This window comes from Pinus tabuliformis, chromosome 5_1, assembly GCF_031772625.1.
Source record: "Pinus tabuliformis cultivar Carrire ecotype Pingquan chromosome 5_1, CPIR1, whole genome shotgun sequence".
NCBI lineage: Eukaryota > Viridiplantae > Streptophyta > Pinopsida > Pinales > Pinaceae > Pinus > Pinus tabuliformis.
Window position 1 is genome coordinate 90,189,828 of NC_142305.1, and position 20,980 is coordinate 90,210,807.

Genomic DNA, 20,980 nt, shown 5'->3' on the forward strand with positions numbered 1-20,980 from the left:
CATATATTAAGGAGGAGAAGGCCAAGGTGCAGAGATTTGTGAGCAGCTTACCTGTATATATAAGAGAACGAATTGAGTTTGACAATCCTAGAACAATGGATGAGGCTATCCGTAAAGCGAGAATCTGTTACCAGCAGAATAAACAAAAAGGAGACATTTCAAATAAAAGATGGAATGAAAGAAGGGGTAACAAAACTGCTGGTAATAACAAAGGGAGTCACGGTAACGGTAGTAAGGGTGCTGGCAAAGGACAGAATAGCAGAAATGTAACAAAGAGTACCTTCCGGGCTAAGCCAGCCAGTGAGACCAGAGTAAGCGAACAGCCTGCCAGGCCGGATATTGAAGGTATGGCCAGACCTCCAGTCCAATGTTGGGGCTGTAGAGGACCGCACTATGTTAAGAATTGCCCGCAGCGGAAAGGAGTGGACCAGATATCTCAGATTCATGAAGCATCGACCGTTGGGGAGGTGGCACGCAGTGTACCAAGGATTAACACAGCCTTGGATGATCGTCAAGCGGAATACCAGCCGACTATGGTGGAATTTGAAGGTAAAATTTCAAATCTTTCTATAGCTGTTCTTATTGATCCAGGAGCTACTTTAAGTTATGTTAGCCCAAAGATAGTAGAACAGTGTAAGCTACAATCTGAAAAGTTCAGAAATCCATGGCTGGTACAACTAGCTACGGGAGCCAAGAGACGAGTCTTGGCAAAAATTAATAACTGCTCTTTAACCGTAGCAGGACAGCCAATAACAGTGGACCTGAATGTACTTCCATTGGGTTCATACGACATCCTGATTGGGATGGATTGGCTGGAAAAACACTGGTCATTAGTAAATTGCAAGACCAAAACCATCTACTACAAAGATGACCTTGGAAAGCAGCAGGAATTGCAGGGGATCAAGCACCCCGTGCAGATCCGACCCATTACGGCATCCCAGCTAGCTAGATGCCTCAGAAAGAAATGTCAAATTTACGCTATTCAAGTCGGCTATGCAAACCAGAAAGACAAAACATCTGCACTAGACAATATCCCAGTGGTACAGGAATTTGCGGATGTTTTTCCAGAAGAGATACCGGGACTGCCCCCTAAAAGGGATATAGATTTTACTATAGAACTAACACCAGGGGCAGCACCAGTGTCACGGGCACCATACCGAATGAGCGTACCAGAATTAACAGAATTAAAAATGCAACTGCAAGAGCTGTTAGATAAGAATTACATTCGCCCCAGCGTATCACCATGGGGAGCTCCAGTGTTATTTGTTAAAATTAAAGATGGAACTCTCCGGATGTGCTTAGACTATCGTCAGCTGAATAAGCTCACGATCAAAAATAAATATCCCTTGCCTCGGATTGATGAACTTTTTGATCAGGTGAAGGGGGCAAAAGTGTTCTCTAAAATCGATTTGCGATCTGGTTATCATCAGATTAGGATTAAAGAAGAAGACATTGCCAAAACAGCTTTTAGAACGCGCTACGGGCACTACAAGTTTGTGGTGCTACCTTTTGGTTTGACCAATGCACCTGCCACCTTTATGTGTTTCATGAACAACGTGTTTCATAGGTTTTTGGACAAATTCGTGCTGATATTTATCGATGATATTCTGATATATTCTCGTTCCCGGGAGGAACACGAGGAACACCTTAGGGTAGTGCTGCAAACTCTCCGAGAACATCAGCTATACGCTAAGTTTAGTAAGTGCAACTTCTTCAAGGAAGAAATCCAATATTTAGGCCATGTAATTACCAAAGAAGGGATTGCAGTGGACCCTGAGAAGATAAAGACTATAATGGAGTGGCCCATACCTAAAGATGTAGCTGATATCAGGTCTTTTATGGGGCTAGCTGGCTATTATAGAAGATTTGTGGAGGGTTTCTCGAGGATAGCATACCCTATCACCTCCTTACAGAAAAAAGGGAAAGTATTTAGGTGGACACCAGAGTGTCAGCAGAGCTTTGAACAACTGAAACATTTACTTACCACCGCACCCATTTTGAGTATAGCTGATCCTAATAAGGATTACGTGGTATGTACTGACGCAAGTAAGGAGGGTGTGGGAGGAGTATTGATGCAGGAAGGGAAAGTAATTGCGTGTGAATCAAGAAAACTAAAAGATGATGAGCAGAAATACTCTGCTTATGACTTAGAGTTAACAGCTGTTATTCATGTGCTGAAAATGTGGCGACATTATCTCCTGGGGAGAAGATTTCTGTTATTAACGGATCATCACAGCTTGACAAATTACTTCAGCCAACCTACCCTGAATACAAGACAAGCTCGTTGGGCAGATTTCCTAAGTGGATTCGATTTCGAGATTAAACACTTAAAAGGTAAAGAGAATCGGGTGGCTGATGCGTTAAGTCGAAAGGTACAGTGCTTGTGTGAACTTTCTATCAGCAAGTGGCGGAATTCCCTGTTTGAGCAAATAAAAACAGCAGCAGATCAAGATGATGAATACCAACAAATAAAACAACATGTACAGCAATCAGTTAATGGAAAAACACAGCAAGGATATACATTAGATGGTGCCGGAATGTTGTATTTTAATAAAAGGTTGTATGTGCCTGACCAAAATGGCCTTAGGAATCTGATTTTGGACGAATTTCACATCAGCCACTACACTAGACACCCAGGATACCAAAAGATGGTCACTGCACTTAGGAAAGAATATTATTGGCCAGGAATGAAGAAGAATGTAGCCGAGTATTTGGCGCGGTGCTTGGAGTGCCAGCACATTAAAGCAGAGCATTTGCATCCGGCCGGGCTGCTACAACCTTTACCTATTCCGGAGTGGAAATGGGAAACCATTTCCATGGATTTTATAATCGGTTTACCACGGACAAAGAAAAACAATGATTCCATTATGGTGGTGGTTGATAAGTTGAGTAAGGCAGCACACTTCATACCTGTGCAGTCCACTTATAAGGCTATGCAAATTGCTCACCTTTTCATGCAGAACGTGTTTAGACTGCATGGACTACCGAAAATAATCATATCAGATCGTGATGTAAAGTTCACGTCCACTTTTTGGAAAACGTTGTTTGCTGAGTTAGGAACACAGCCGAACTTTAGCACGGCCTATCACCCGCAGACCGATGGTCAAACCGAACGAGTGAACCAGGTAGTGGAAGATATGTTGAGAGCATGTGTGATGCTGAAACCAAACCAATGGGAAGAGTATTTACACCTGGTTGAATTCGCATATAATAATGGATATCGTACGTCGACACAGCTAAGTCCCTTTGAGGTCTTGTATGGGCGGAAATGCCGCACGCCCTCAAGTTGGGGTGGACCTGAGGATAAACTGAGTTTGGGTCCGGAAATGCTTAAAGAAATGGAAGACATGGTGAAAAGAGTGCGTGCCAATTTAAAGGCTGCACAGGATAGACAAAAAAGTTTTGCGGACTGGAGGAGAAGATTCAAAGAATATCAGGTTGGTGACCATGTGTTTGTGAGGATCCAAGCCAGAAGGAGCACACTGCAATGGAGTGGGTGCGCCAAGCTGGCTCCTCGGTATTTTGGGCCTTTCCAGATCTTGGCAAGAGTGGGGCCGGTGGCTTACCAACTCGCCCTGCCAAGTCATATTAGGATTCACAATGTTTTCCACGTTTCTATTCTAAAAAAATATGTGTACGATCCTAAACATGTGATCAGATGGCAAGATGTACGGGTAAGAATTAATCTGGTTGTTTTAGTTAAGCGGTTATGCTCAACAGAAATTGACTGAAAGTGTTGTTGTCTGCAGGTCGAGCCGGAAGGCGAGGTTCTGGTCGAACCACAGAGCATTCTCGACCGGAGAGAAGTGCGGCTGCGGAAGCGAGTTATTACCCAAGTTAAAGTGCTGTGGCAGCACTACGGGCCTGATGAGGCTACTTGGGAGGACGAGGAACTCATTAGAAAAGTCTATCCGGACTTATTTAAGGGAAATAGACATCGGGACGATGTCCAATCCCAGGAGGGGGAGATGTGATGACCCCGGGAAAAATGTAAATGTGGGAATGTTACTGTGGTAAGAAACTGATTTGAAAGTTGCTGTTCATTTACTCTCTTTAAAAAAAAGAAACTGTAATGACATTATCCTATTGGTAAAATTAAATATATTGGAAATATATATATTTTTGAAATGCTGGCAGCCTCTGGGTGGAGGATCTTTAAAAGAAAAGAAATCAGTTATGAAACTGAAGAAACTACCCTTTCACACATGAAAAGTCCTAGAAAGGGAAAACCCCGGGGGCTGTTGGGACAGACAGGGGGAATTCCAAAGAGAAAGGAAAGAAAACAAGAAAACTGGTTAAGTCTGGTAAGGACCAGATAACCCAAGCACGAAGTGCATGAATCTTGTTGAGGGTTGTAGGCCTGCAAGATAGCTCGGGGGGAGAATCCAAAGTGATGATGGATCTCAAGGCTGGGTGGACAAGAGCAAGCTTGGAATGCAGGTGAACTTCTGGAGTACCTATTCATGTAACTGGCAGACCAGGTACAAGTTTACCACAATGGTTAACTAAAAATAAACTGTATACAGAATGGTATGTACAGTAGATATAGTCTGAGTCTGAATCTCTCTTAGCTGTTAAAATGCTTAATAAAGTTATGACAATAGAATATCCGTGAAGAAAAGGCAGCACGATATAGGTTAAGTAAATACTTAGAGGCTATCTGTCATAAACACGCAGAAGTATATAAAAGCACAGAAATACCAGTGTGGTCCAGAGAGACTAATAGAATTTCATTTAGAACATTAGAATTTCATTTAGAACAGTACATCATAGCGAATATCTAAAGGGCTTAGCGCCCAGAAAGAAAGAAAGGAAACAACTTGAAAAATACATTATTTATTCCGGTGCCGTGAACCAGCAAAACTTTGAAAAGAAAACTAGTTTTATTCCAAGCTCAAGAAAGGCTTAAATAATGATTACAGTAAACAAATATACAGCGAACCCCTGAGTCGAGGGTTCAGGTATCAGATACGCATGATGTATCGTGTATTACAGCGCCAGGGTTAACCGGCTAAGGCACACGATGAAACGGTTAGCAAACAACATAAATAACTGAACAATGATAAATAGTATACCATATCAGAGCGAGCGCATCCAGCCGTTGGCATACGGCCGCATACCCTGCTGTAGGTGTAGACAAGCATCGACAAGCAAAACATATGCATATACTATGATGATAAAACCCTATATATGATTTAGTTCAACCCTGTAACCGTTGAAAACAACAATCTATAACACTGCAATCAAGAATAATGGCACATTAAAATTAGAAGTCGACCATTAATGGAACAGACTCAACCGAGTATGGAAAACGAAGTAACATTTTCACATTATTCAGGAAAAAGCATATAAACAGAACTGTAAGACTAACCCTTAATGGTCGCTGTAACCATTAGCACATCAAGCAAAACAATGTATTGTAAATGCCCGGTAGGCCGGTAAAATATATTACAGTTCTCTAATAAGCAAAGATGAAAGTCTGAAGTGCAAATTTTAGACATTATATAAACATGAGAAACGAAGGGGAGAGTGCTCAATCGCCAGAGTTAAATTCAGTTCAGTCAGGCCGATTTGAAGGCCGAGAAACCACTGTTCAAGTATATATACAAATACAACCAGGCATAAATGCCAGAAACTTAATTAAACAAGAGCCCTTAATTAACCAAAGCGCTGCACAGAACCAAGCATGGAATGGACGGCCGCGAACCATAACCCAGCAGTATGGGCCGAACGCAAAAACCTGAAGACAAGCGAAATGAGCGCCATGAGGAACTCCTCTGGTGAATTTCCATTCGATACTCATATGAACAGAACACGTTACCATACGGAGCAAACCCCCAAGTCTCGCTCCCAGTTAAGGGATGGTGACATACCTAAAGATTCAATGGGTGGAGGCTCGGTCATTCCACGAACAGTAGGAAGGCTGCAGCAGTGACCGCTTGCACACCCACAGATAAGTCAGGAGTTAGCACGAGAACACAACAAAGTAACATAATCAAAACCTGAGCTGAAAACAAAATGCATAGTATATAAATTAAACGGCGGAGCAAGTCAGGTATGCGCAGTTAAGCGGCAGATAAGAGCAGATACCTGAACAACTGTGGCTGTAGTAACCTTATCATTCAGTGCAGAGGAGGAAACGACCGAGCGGTGGAAGAATCGCTCACAGGATGAGCAAACAGAGTGCGCCGCGAGACTGTCTCGCATACCAAATGAACCGAAGATGTGACCCGATGGGTTATGGAAAAACCCCAAACCCTTGAATGCATTTGATCCCTCGGATGTGGACGGCAGATCTCCACCTTTGGAATGAGCGGGAGTCCAGGGCGGGAAGACCAACAGCGTAGCACCCAAGGAGTCACATGGCCTCACAGGTGCACCAGGCCACCTGGCAAGGAGCTGGTAAGAACCATTAAAACTCCGTCATCCACCTGGCGCCGGAAAGGAGTCCGGTTAAACTTCCCGATCGTCGGACCATACATGGCGAGCATTAACTTAAACGTTAAATTTTATAGGCCAGGGTTCAACATATATCGTAACAGCTATATTGTTATGCCAAAGATTAAACGTATATCGTATAAAGCTTAGTGTATGCCATCGTGCATATGCCAAGGATTAAACATAGAATATATATAGTGATAGTGCTGTGCCATCGTGCCAAGCGATTTGAATTGCTTAGTCATGGTCATAAACCTGTGTAGTTAGGAAATGTGACCCGTAAAGTCTAAATAAGGTTTTTTTTTAATTTTCAATTTAATGCATATATATAAATTTATTTTGGGAACATGACACTGCGTTTGAATAAAATAAAATATAACAATTTTTTTCAAAGAGGAAAAAACACCTAGGATAGAGGGATCTGCGTAAAGGGAGTCACCACGCAATCAGGGGTTAAATTTGACGCCTGTATACCGTTTTTTGATTTTTTACACGTCAAATACTATTGGTTTCTAAATCTACACGTCATCGCTGACTAGCCAATAATTTTTGAAAATGTCATCTTGACCGGTGTATTGAAAATTGACTAGTTTTTATATAGATATATATACACCAGTGACGGTATGATGGACCACGGTACTCGGGTGAGAATCATCCCACCTTGGTACAAAGAAACGAGAGAAACTAGAGCTATTAATGGCACATCGCATGGATCATGAAGGTGGTAATGCGGAATGGTCTTGTCAACGAATAAAAATTAATTTCGAATATTTGTTTGGTACATCAGACGATTTCCAAATCCGAAAAAAATCTATTACTTCACAACTTTGAAATCCAAATAGATCTTCTTCCCACGAAACTTTGCCTAGTGAAATATGCCGTGAAATATAGTTTGCGCTCTAATTTTTCTTCAGAAACTCCAAGTTATACGCGTGTTACAATGATAACCCTGATGACGACCAAAGAAATGGCCATTTGAGTATGTGTCCTTACTACTTAGTTATCATTGAAATTAACTTTACTTGTTTCGAACCGTCAATTGTATGGCTAATTTTTCAAGTTTGTTTCAGGGTAAAGGATTCAGAGAGATCCAAATCATTGGCCAATTCTTCAAGTTTGTTGCAGAGTAAAGGATTCAGAGAAATAGAAATCATTTCTTCAGCACAAGAATTCTTATCATTTGAAAGCATAGTCTATGATAATTGCATTCAAATCCATATAATTACCCTAATACCCAATTCAGGCTCTACAGAGAGGACCTGTTGGCACCTTATAGAGAAGCGGCACCTTACGGAGAAGCCCTGGAGAAAATAAGAAGTAACTCGAGGTTGCAAAAACAAAGAATGAGAGAAGGTCACAAATTATGTATCATTAATAGCTCAAATTTCTCGTTTCCTTATATTTGCATCATTTGAAAGTTGCACGGTCCTGACCCCAGGCTCCCAGCGAGTAGCTACCACCCTACCAGTTATGTTCACAGCCTCCAAACTCCAGTTCAAGTTCCAAATTCTAGCCATTTTAGCCATCACAGTTTGAGAAAAGATTGCAAACAACTCACACAGTTTGAGAACAGGAATTTGTTCGGTTGTCCTCCAGTTCAAGTTCCAAATTCTAGCCATTTTAGCCATCACAGTTTGAGAAAATATTGCAGACCACTCGCACAGTTTGAGAACAAGAATATGTTCGGTTGTCCTTAAGCTTCTTGCCGGTAGATTTCGCGCCACAGGTAAGTGGTTTCTGCGCACGATTCTTTTGTGTTTTTGTCTGAAAATTCTTTTGAGTTTTTGTCTGAAAATTTTGAATTAGTAACTCCATTGAATATATTTACATTCTTGATCAAACATGATTTTAATATATGAACAGAATCTTCTTGTGCTTGTTCTTGCCAGACTTTTTCTCTATTCACATGGATTATTAAAAAAATGATTTACAAACGTAACAAATGAAAGACTATTGATTAGAAGTAAAAATATTTATAAAATTCAAGGTCTTATCAATGGGTAGGAAAAATTAAGAAAAATTAACTTGTCTGCTTGGCTTTGTATTCAAAGAGAGTTTTTTTGTACATTTTATTTCGGTAAATAATGGGTTTTTTCAATTCATATATTAGAGAAAAATTAACTTGTCTGCTTGGCCTTGTATTCAAAGAGAGTTTTTTTGTACATTTCATTTTGGTAAATAATGGGTTTTTTCAATTCATATATTAGGAATTACGCATTCATCACCCAAAAATAAACTCCTTTGCCACTTAAAACAACCAAGAAATACAACTTTCTTAAACCCAATTCAGAAATACAACTTTCTGAAACTAATTTTAATTAGAAACCTACAACAATAATCAATACACCAGATTAAAATGACATGGTAGTTGCAGAATGGTAACTAATTTGTCGTAATTTATGATCCATCAAAAGCCAAAAAGAAATACAGCCAATTACAATTAAAAAAGGGTAAAAATGGCCATCTGTTTCACTATTTCCACAATTATAAGTAGTCAACCATTTACATTTAGGACTACCCAATACATGTTGTGCCATTCAAAACCCAAACAGGGTTGTAGATACATATTTTCCATTTATTTTCTCACTATTTCCATCTTAAAGGAAAAAAACGCTGAACATTTTAACTATCTGGAAAAATCACAGAAATATCATCAACAAGTCTCAAATGAAAGTGTAGCAATGACACTTGAGTTGATTGGTACAACATAGCATGGAAATTTTGCAACAATTATAAATACAATTTGTAGAAATTAAATGAAACTTGTACAAATAAATATTACAAGTCATGTGATGGGCAATTTAAAAGTAAAACCATCATGAAAATATACTCTGACGGGTAGGGGCACCCGTCAAATTTAACCCTTGACGGCAATAGGGAAGCCCTAGGTAGGAAACCCTAATTATGAAACTGCAAGCAAGGAAGCGTGACCAAGAAACCCTGACTAAGAAACCCTAGGGAAGAAACCTTGACTAAGAAACCAGAACCAAGGAAAATGTTTGCGGAAACTTGGGATGCTAGCGCCCAAAAATGAACCATGGAGAGTTTTGTAGGGTTTCGACGCGACCGTTCTTCTTGCTCTTGGATGGACCTGGGCGTTGCGCTAGTGGGCGAAGAGAGTGGCCACAATGAAAAGCACATGCGCCCAAGAGAGAAGTCTACTGAAGTGGCCTGCAACCAGAAACCCGTGCCAAGAAACAAGCAGGGTGATGTTAGATTCGGCGGAGAAAAAGAAAACCAAAAACTGAGGGTGTCCACCTCCATATTTGGTGCTGTATTTTTGGGTGCCTGTGGTTTTCCAACCTTCTGGGCCATCTGGGTAGTTGCCATTTTGTTCGAACCTTCAATTCCACTTCTCTCATTGGATAAGTGTCATGAATATGCGTTTCCCGTAAATATTATTGCAGCAGGTCGTGGAAGAGAACAGGAAGAGCAGAAAGCAGAAAGAGGAGGAACAGAAATGGAAACCAGTTTTGGTAAAGCAAATGCCAGTTGGAGTTGGACGTCGTCGTGGAACAGGCCAGAAACATTGCAGCAGGTCATGGAAGAGAACAGGTAAACCAGAGGCCAGTTGGAGTTGGACGTTGTCGTGGAACAGTCCGAAAACATTACAGCAGGTTGTGGAAGAGAACAGGAAGAGCTGAAAGTGGAAAGAAGACGAACAGAAATGGAAAGCCTATCTGTCTAACTAGATGCCAGTTGGAGTTGCACGATAGATGTCAAACACATGCCAGTTGAAGGTGAACGCCAGATGTTAATCATAGAAACAAAAAATAGATGAAAAAGCTCATCCAAAGGACGGCCTAACTATCGGCCTAAATATCTTCATTACGCATATTAATAAGATATGATTAATTTAATTGAATTGTTTTATCACTCCGTCTCCACTTTATAAATGATCAATGAAACATTTTTACTCATTTCAATATTTTTTCAATTTGTTAATATTTTTTTATTTTTTATCTTTTCATATTTAATGTAAAAAATCCATTAAAAAATAAATAATTTTAATTTTAAAATAATTTAATTTTTTTAATAAATATTTTTTTGATATAATAATTAATTAATTTTTTAATTTAAAAGATTGGAAATTATAAAAACAATTTTTTATAACCAAAATCCCCAACATCACAAACATCTATTCAATAATATTATATATGTTATTATTTCTCATTAAATATCCTCTAAATAGATGGTCTTTCATCTTCAGGATGACAGAAATTTCAAAAGAAACTAGCTTTTAATCAAGCCCCTAACCTCACAAACATCTATTGAAATATAATTATAAGTTATTGCCTCACACTAAATACCCTTTAAATAGGTTGTCTTCGAAATTTTAAAAGGGAACTAGTTCAAATTTGATGATATAGACAATTCCCCTTTACTAGTTTTCATAATTTCAACAAAACAAAAAAATGTTGATAATCATTACGGATGTTTAAGTGTACAAATCACCGTGTAATGAATAATTTAATTGTAAAAATTCCTTCTTTAATGTCAACTCCAGTCAATAAAGTGAAAAGAGCGCTGGTAAACCAATGAGGTGAATGGTTGGTAAATCTATGGATGTTCATGACAATGTAGCAATGGGTGAACTGATACAGCAGAAATTGACATGCCTCATCGTAGAAGGTAATTAACTCGTTTTAGACAGTTAATCATGGAAAACGTGAACATTATCGGTCAAAGCTGACACTTTAATAGTCAATGGTCCATACCTACCTTCGAATACATAGAAAAGTATACTTAATATATTAACATTTGCATATTTAAAAATCCCATCCTTGTACTGACGATAATGGAAAACGTGAAAATAGTACATAACGTTTACTTAGTGATCAACTTAGTGATCATGTGTGGAATTTTTAAAATAATTGTTATAAGCGTGAGAGGTTTTCTTATTATGAAAGTTTATAAAGTATTTTTTAAAATATATATTTTATGATATTTTTTAAATTTAAAATTAAAATGAATGAGATGTATAAGCGCAGTGGATATTTAATTAAATTCATAACATTATTTTAAATGTTAATTTCTTTCTCCATTTTAGTGTAATGAGTAAGCATAGAAAATGAAATCAAAGAGTTGTTAGAGATAATGGGGAATATTTTAGAATAGTGAGTTGGTTCACCAGACCTCAGGATAGGAATTAGTTTCTATTTTTTAAGATATTTTTTAAATTTAAAATTAAAATGAATGAGATGTATAAGCGCAGTGGATATTTAATTAAATTCCTAACATTATTTTAAATGTTAATTTCTTTCTCCCTTTTCGTGTAATGAGTAAGCATAGAAAATGAAGTCAAAGAGTTTTTAGAGATAATGGGGAATATTTTAGAATAGTGAGTTGGTTCACCAGACCTCAAGATAGGAATTAGTTTCTATTTGTTAGGTTATAGTTCAAACTTCCCTAAATCTGTGATTACTATATAATGTGTGATGTACATGAACAATGTAGAGTGTTCTGCAGAGCCAGACTCTCCTGGTTCAGACTCTCTTTCATAGAGCTAACTAGTGGGTTTCATTTTATTTAATACAGAACATTGCATTTTTAACATGGTATTAGAGTGTCAGGGCTGAGGAACCTGTACGCTGAGTGGAGGGCGCGACTGAGCCGAAATCATCGCAAGTTTTAGGTGCACAAACGCAACGATCCCACTGTAGACCTTCTGTGTGTTTTTATTTTGTCGATCGTCGCAGATTTGAGGTGTACAGTTGCGAAGACCTTCGCAAGTCCGTGGTGCTAACTCGCGCTAACTATGCAAACAAGTGAGGGGCTGCGTGGAGGCCGAGAGAAGGTTGCGTCCTGGCAGTGGCTGACAACAGAAGGCTGCTTGGAGGCTGAGGTTTGCCGAGGAGGCCATGGTAGAGGCCGTGAAGGAAGCCACGGTGATCTGCGTGTGTGCTGCGAGATCAAACAATATTGGAGATCAACGATCTTTGTCTTTGACATAGATCTGGGGTAAATCTAACATTTTTTTTACTTGTCAAATTTTTTAAATCGCCAAGATGAATAAGATGTTTGAAGCATGCTTGAATGAGCATAACAAACTTGATGGCTCCAATTATGTGAATTGGAAATTCAAGATGCAGACTCTGCTAGAAGTGCAAAGTGCTTGGACGATTGCAAATGGGGATGAGCAGAAGCCAGCAGCTGGATCAACATCAGTCCCACATTGGGAGAAGCGAGAAGGTAAAGCAAGGACACTGCTGAAGATGTCAGTGAAAGACTATATCATACCACACATCAGAGAATGCAAATCAGCAAGCGAAATCTGGGGAATATTGAAGGATTTGTATGAGATCAAGAATACAAATCGTATTTTGTTTCTGAAGAGCAAATCTTATCCGGGAAGATGGAGGATAATGAAATAGTTTCTTCCTTCATAGCAAGGATCAAGGATCTAAAGAACAAATTGTCAGACATTGGCGAAACAGTTGCAAATACAGATCTTGTAACAATTACCATGAATGGTGTGACCGATGACTACCAAATGTTCATCACTGGGATAAATGCGAGAGAGAAAATGCCAAAGTTTGAAGAATTGACAAGAATACTGATGCAAGAAGAAGAAAGAAGATCGACTCTGAAGCCCTAGAGTTCTGATCTTGCATTGATGGCAAAAAAGAACTTCTTCAAAGGAAAAGGAAATCCGCAACAGAAAAATGGAGCAAGCTCACATAAAAGACCAAATCCAACCAAGGTATGAATTCGAATATAAACAACTCTGTAATTAAATGTTTTTATTGCGGAAAACTTGGTCATATAGCTAGGGAGTGCAGGAAGAAGAAATATCATGAAGAACAGCAAAGGAAAAAACGACATGCAGGTCATCTCATGAATGATAATCATGAGTAGAACTTCAGATTGTTTGTGGAAGACTTTGATGAGAATGTTGATGCAGACATCTGGTATGTAGATTCGGGAGGATCAACCCATATGACAGGGAACAAGCAATGCTTTTAAGATTTTAAAGAGATCAACGACGGAGCACAAATCTACCTAGGTGATGATAGAAATCATCAGATCAAAGGGTGTGGGAAAATTTCTGTTATTTTACCTAATGGTAATGTAAGACAAATTCATAATGTCATGTATGTGCCCGATGTAACAAAGAAGTTTATTTCTGTATCCATGATTAAGATCAGGATCTTAAAGTTGAATTTTTTAAATCTAACTATTATATTTAAGATCTGCTAGATGGCATGAAGACTATTGCTATAGGAATTCGAGCAGGAGGTCTGTACAAATTGGATGTAAGACCAACACTAGTTCGAGCTTTAATAGTAGCGGGTTTGACTACAAAAGAGTTGTGGCATCAAATATTTGGTCATATCAACTACAATGATTTGTTGTTACTTCAGAAAAAGGAAATGGTAAGAGATCTTCCTATGTTAAAACAAGTGCATAATGATTGTGATGCATGTACATTAGGAAAGATGCATAGAGAAGAATTCCCTGTTCGAGTAGAGAAGAAACAGAGAGATATACTTGAATTAGTGCACACAAATCTTTGTGGACCCATGCAAACAAATTCATTAGGAGGTGCACTATATTTTTTTACTGTTTATTGATGACTGCACAAAGTTTTCTTGGGTATATTTCTTGAGTAAGAAGAGTCACACATTTGAATACTTTAAGCAGTTCAGAAATATGATTGAAAAGCAAACAGGGAAGCAAATAAAAATTCTCCACTCCGATCAAGGGGGAGAATACAGGAAGGATGAGCTTATCAAGTATTGTAAAGACCATGGGATATTACAACAATTCACAGTACCCCATACTCCTCAGCAGAATGGAGTAACGGAAAGAAAGAATAGAACATTGGTGGAATGCGCTAGAAGCATGTTGAAAGGTAAGAATCTTTCGAATGGTTTTTGGGCTGAAGCATTGAATACTGCGGTTTATTTGAAAAATAGGAGTCCTACAAAGAGTCTTGAGTTTAAAACTCCTTATGAAGCATTATATGGATTTAAGCCTGTAGTAAAACATTTAAGAGTATTTGGGTCTAAAGCATTTGCCCATATTCCAAAGGAAGACAAAAGAAAACTAGATTCAAAAGCCATCAGATGTACCTTTATAAGCTATTATTCACAATACAAAGCTTGTATATTATTTAATCCCTCTACTCACAAGATTTTTGTTAGTAGAGATGTCATATTCCATGAGAAGGATCATAAAGAATTTGATAAGCACAATGAGGAATGGGATATTCCATTCTTGGTGGAAGAAGAAAGTGAAGAAATAGGAAACAATCAGGATTAGCAGCCGACAAAGGCAGAAGATGAACAACAACAGATACAACAACAACAACAACAGATACAGCAGCAGCAACGGGAAGAAAAATAAAATGATGATCAGACAGGGTTTGAAGCTACCCCACCACTCAAGAGATCAGGTAGGAAAGCTCAATTGCCTGCAAGATATAGGGAAAATGCTTTTATAACTAGTATGATGAATGTTGTTGAACCTTCTAGTTATAAGGAAGCAAATGAATGTAGTGAATGGAAAAGAGCTATGGAACAAGAATATGAATCTATAATCAGGAACAACACTTGGGAACTGGTTGAACTTCCTAAAGGGAAACAAACCATAGATTGCAAATGGTTGTATAAACCCAAGATTAATGCAGATGGAACCATAGATAAATTAAAAGCTAGATTGGTAGCAAAGGGATATTCACAAAAAGAAGGCATTGAATATGAAGAAACCTTTGCCCCTGTATCTAAACTTAATACCATCAGAATGTTGATTGCTTTAGCTACTAAGAAACATTGGATGATTCACCAACTAGATGTAAAGTTTGCATTTTTAAATGGAGAATTGAAAGAGGAGGTTTATTTAGAGCAACTTGAAGGGTTTGTCCAGAGAGGGAAAGAACATTTATTCTGTAGATTAAAGAAAGCTCTTTATGGACTAAAGTAAGCACCCAGGTCTTGGTATGAAAAGATTGATTCATTTTTTCTGCAATTTGGCTACAATGGAAGTAAAAACGACCCTAATCTATATACCATGCAAGATGAACAAGGGCGCATAGTGTTGATTTCTTTGTATGTAGATGATTTGATTATTATAGGAGACGATACTTATCTAATCAAAGAAATCAAGCAACAGATGTCACAGGTGTTCGAAATGAAAGACCTTGGTGAATTAAGATACTATTTGGCTCTTGAGATCTGGAGAGATTTAGGACAAAGATTTATGTCCCATGGAAATTATGTCAAAGGACTATTAGAAAGATTCAGGATAGATCAGTGTAAGGCTACAACAGTACCATTACAGCAGAACATCAAACTGTAGAGTGAGGGTGAATCTAAAGAGGCAAATGCGACACTTTACAAACAGCGGGTTGAGAGCTTAATATACCTAACCACTACTAGACCATATTTGGCTTATGCAGTCAGTGTGCTAAGTCAATACATGTCCAAGCCACTTGAAAGTCATTGGAATGCAGCGAAATGTGTTTTGAGGTATCTACAAGGTTCTTTAGATTATGGTATTATTTATACTGATTCCTCTGATGTTATATTGACAAGATTTACAGATTCAGACTGGGCTGGAAATGTAGACGATCGCAGATCCATAACAGGCTATGCATTCAGCATTGGATCCAGGGTGATTACATGGAGCAACAAGAAACAGAACACAGTTTCCTTGTCTTTAGCAGAAGCAGAGTATCAAGCTATGTGTGCAGCAACATGTGAGGCAGTTTGGTTACGGAGACTTCTCCAAGATGTTGGGGAAGAATAGAAAGATGCAACAACAATCAAATGCGACAATCAGAGTTCAATCAAACTTGATAATAATCTGGTGTTTCACAAAAACACTAAACACATTGATACACAATTCCAATTTATCAGGGAAAAAGTGCAATCAAAAGAAATCCATTTGGTATATTGTAATACATGTGATAATGTTGGAGACATTTTCACTAAGTCTCTTGGCAAAATCAAGTTTGAAATGTTTAGGGAGATGTTAGGCATATTTGTGAACCCCTTCTCCATTAAGGGGGAGTGTTAGAGATAATGGAGAATATCTTAGAATAGTGAGTTGGTTCACGAGACCTTAGGATAGGAATTAGTTTTTATTTTTTAGGTTATGGTTCTAACTTCCCTAAATCTATGATTACTATATAATGTGTGATATACATGAACAATGTAGAGCGTTCTGTAGAGGCAGATTCTCTTGGTTCAGACTCTCTTTCGTAGAGCTGACCAGTGGGTTTCATTTTATTTAATACAGGACATTACATTTTTAACAAGAGTTACATGATTGTCTTTCTTTACTTAACAATAATATTTCAATCTACGACATTAATTCATAATATTTTTTTTCATATCATGGGAACCAAAAAAATTATAAAAACAAATTGAAATATTTATATATTAATTTAAAAAATGTATTCAAAAAATAATGAATGAGTCATGAAATGAAATACAATGTATTTATTGGTTTTTAGAGAAAATTCAGTGACAAGACAACAAAGTGTGAGACAAGGATCTAGTCTATTAGATAACTTTAGATAGCTTTATTCTCTAGTGAAAGACAATTTATTCTTTTGTCCATAATTCTTTTTTTCTTGCTTTCATCTCACAACATTATTGGTATTTTTTTCTCTACTAAAAATAGAAAGCCTAAATACAAGATGTACCATTAATAAAAATCTATAATATGGAAATTTTAATTTGTTGAGATTGGATATAGGGCTAAGATTTCATAAGTATAAGTGAATCGTAAATCAAAATAGTATTGATATTGGTCTTCGTCATCATTGAAGTTAAAAACATTTAAGCTATCTAATTACTATTAGTAAAAAGATATCATAATTATTAAACAAAACTTCATTTTATTGAAAATATCTATACTGTCTTCCAATCTTACAATAAAAAAGAAAACAATATATATATATATATATTCCAAAAAAATATATTTTTATTAATTATTTGATACATAAAAATAAACCACTTTATTAAGATTTTGAAATTTAAATTACTTTATTAAGATTTTGAATTTAATTTATTTATCATATCTACACATTTTCCTTTATGTATGACAATATTGAGTTCTCTAATTATACACATTTTTATTTTTAAAATATATTAAAAAAATTCAAAATAATGTAATTCAAATTTATTTAAATTAATTAATTTTATAAATTATATGAGAACATAGTATAGGATTCGCTATTAAGTGAGGTTTTTTGAATTTATGACTAAAATATTAAAAAAATTCAAAATAATGTAATTCAAATTTATTTAAATTAATGAATTTTATAAATTATATGAGAACATAGTATAGGATTAATGCCCCACCATAATTTCCATTTACATTCTAAATTAATAAGATTAATAATAGATTAATCATCGACTCTAATATTTAGCTAAATTCTATGTTAAAAGGTCAAATTCCAGGCTTGACGCGAAATCAATGAGATTAGCATGAGCCTTGCTGTACATCATGATCGGATACTTTAAAAAATGAAAAGGAAGTGATTTATCACGTTGCACTGTTTGCGTTAGTGGTAGGCACCTCCCTTTCACCCATCTGCATCGCACCGATAGAATACTTTTTGTTAAAAAAATGATGGTTATTTATCACGATGCAAAGCTAGTATTTGTGTCTGGCAACTCTCTTTCTCCGGGCATCGGATCGAGAACTGGAGTTTCGATTTTTACAGATTGCAAGGTACAATGGCAGCATCATGGTTTTGTGAACAAGAGTGGGATCATATATTCAATAATCTCCCGCCTGTAGATTCGGATACTGATACTAATTATAGTCCATCCACACCAGTACAACAGTTGGGCGCAGATTTGGATGCAGTCGACTGGTTGTCATGGGATGATTTAATCATCAATGGCTGCTCCCTTAATAATGTGTCGTTGCCAGCAGACTTGCAGACAATCGAAGAATATTTAATGGATGAAGGGCTGCAAGATGACAGTAATGACATGGAGCAAGACCTAATATCGAGCCCTACAAATGATGCCATGACTGTCTTCCAATGCCCAATTGACAGTAGTGCAGACCCAGTCACTCTTGAGCATCCTGCTGGGGATCAACTGGTTCAGACAAACAGCAGCAGCAGCGAGTCGAAATCAATTGAGAGAGACAATGCAGGCTCGTCCTCTGTGGATGTGAGTGATGGCAGCCTCGAATACAAAGGATTGAGGCTCTTACATCTCTTGACAGCATGCGCAGAGGCGATGTCGGAGGGAGCCGAAGATCTGGTGGAGGTCATCCTCTGCAGGTTGCGAGGGCTTGTTTCTTCCACGGGATCCACCATGGAGAGAGTCGCGTACTATCTCTACCGTGCTCTGCTTCACTCTAATGTCGATTCGCTCGCCCATCTCATGGAGCCCAATGATGAGACCAGTAACGACAATTTTCTGGGAGCTCTGCAACTGCTGCATGTAGCTTATCCCTACGTACGGATACCTCACTTCACTGCTAACCAATGCATTTTGGAAGCAGTAGCGGGCGCTGGCTGTACTAAGAATAATGTGGGAATCCATATTATTGACTTCGATATCATGGAGGGCATGCAATGGCCGCCATTAATGGAGTCGTTGAAGAATATTGATGTTGCTCACTTGAAAATCACAGCAATCAAATGGGCAGACGAGGAGGACGAGTGTGTGCTGTATTCTGGGAATACTGGAAGAAGATTGTCGGAGTATGCAAGCTCTGCGGGGATCCCATTTTCGTACCAAGAAACGAATTTGGAAGGCCTCAAGGACATCCTGCCATCCGAAGAGGGGGAGATTGTAGTAGTGAACTGTATGTGGCAACTGCCTCACATGCTCAATCTCAGAGATAAGTTACACTTATTGGAATTCCTCGTTGGCGCACGCCGCCTGAATCCAGTGGCTGTTACCCTCGCGACGGGTCCTCACGGCACCGAGAGTAACACTGCCAACTTCTTGGAGAGCTTCGTTCGGCGTTTGGAGGAGCTGTGCGCCATTTTCGATTCGGTTGAAGGTGGACTACCAGAACATGGACTTGCAAGTGCGATGGTGGAGCGCTTCTTCTTTGGGCCCGCCATGTCCAAGAGAGTTATGAGCTGTGTACGCGGCCATGATAGCGCCGCAGATAGCACAGATTCCAACGTTGCTGACCTTCCACTTAAGTGTGGTTATGGCGGACAGGGTATAAGTAATGAGAACCTGATTTATGCAAAATATAGCCTGCCGTGCAGTGGCGGGAGGGGATGTTATGAAATAGAAATGGCCGGTGATCATCGACTGGTTCTGAAATGGGGTTCTACCCCTTTGGTGTGGGTTTCTGCATGGAAATCACCCTCATCATCCTCATGACAGTACAAATTAACACTGGAAGACATTATCAGAGGTACCTTGGAATCTCGTAAATATGGAAGCAATCCGTGAGCACAGTTTTGGGTTATTTGGATAGTTGGAGCAGAGCTTCCGAGTGCGGGATTCGAACCTGGCATATCCATCTTTCCGCTTTGTATTTACAAGTCATGAGCGGAGGGGACGTATGGTAGTCATGTGCGGCTTATGTATGCCATTTTTTAAGAATTTACATTATTGATTTTTTAAAAACTTAACAAATAATTTGATACACATTAAGTTCATCAAAAATAATATTGAATTATGTTGTGTTTCTTTGTGGTGTATGTTTGGCGTCTAAGAATCTTTAATATAATATTATTATAGGTAAAGCATCTTTTTTGGTGTGGGAGGGAGATAAGATATACATGGTATTTGAAAAAGATGTTAATAACCACATATATATTTTAATATTTATATTAAATATATATTTTTTAAAATTAAATTTATATGAATTTTATAGGAAGAATAATTGAAAAATAAAAAATGATTAGCAATATGTACTCTTATATTTGAGTATAGAAATGTTGTTTAATACTTTTATATATATATATATATATATAAAATCAAAAATGTTAATGAGTTCATTTTATTTGGTTAGAAGGAATAGATGGTACTGTTTCCATCCAAATTCAATTTTTGCTAATGACACGATGAACTTTGTTGTAATGGACTATATATATATATATATCTTATATGGAATATATAGATAAGTATTGGTGAAAAATGAGCCACAAATCTTCATTTATAAAATGCAAGTAACTTAATAAGTGTAATCGCAACTTTTCATTAAAATATGATGACAAATGATATATTTTTTTATTAAATATTGAATATACACTTTGTCAAATTTTTAGTTTATTGTAGCAATTGGAAATTATTTTTCTAGTTGATTAAAAATTAAGTTCAATTTATTTGCTAAGACAAATAATGAATACAATCACAATTGCTATTTTTAGTATTAAAACATTGTGGGAAAATAAAATGTTGGAAACTAAGAAAATGCTAGCACACACACAATAAAATTGACATAGTGATTTTTGGACATTGTCCCTAGAAAAACCTAATGTGGGAGAATCGATGCAGCGAATGTGGGAAAATGTGGGTTTTATTATTATGCAGCAGTGAATAATCTGTGTACAATCTGGATGTTGAAAATTGGCAATCCTCACCAAGATAATCTACCAAAA

At 37.6% G+C, this 20,980-nt stretch overlaps 1 protein-coding gene across 1 annotated transcript; it reads left to right on the top strand.

Annotated features, from left to right (window-relative positions):
- The first annotated feature begins 18,128 nt into the window (after positions 1–18,128).
- LOC149163593 (protein NODULATION SIGNALING PATHWAY 2-like) lies at positions 18,129–19,754 on the top strand. The gene has a single exon (XM_089429190.1). It carries the CDS (start codon positions 18,129–18,131, stop codon positions 19,752–19,754), a length of 1,626 nt encoding a protein of 541 aa, XP_089285316.1.
- The last annotated feature ends 1,226 nt before the right edge of the window (positions 19,755–20,980 follow it).

Bases quoted from the DNA above. Each gene is read 5' to 3' on its own strand.
- LOC149163593 (XM_089429190.1), top strand. From the start codon at position 18,129: ATGGCAGCATCATGGTTTTGTGAACAAGAGTGGGATCATATATTCAAT.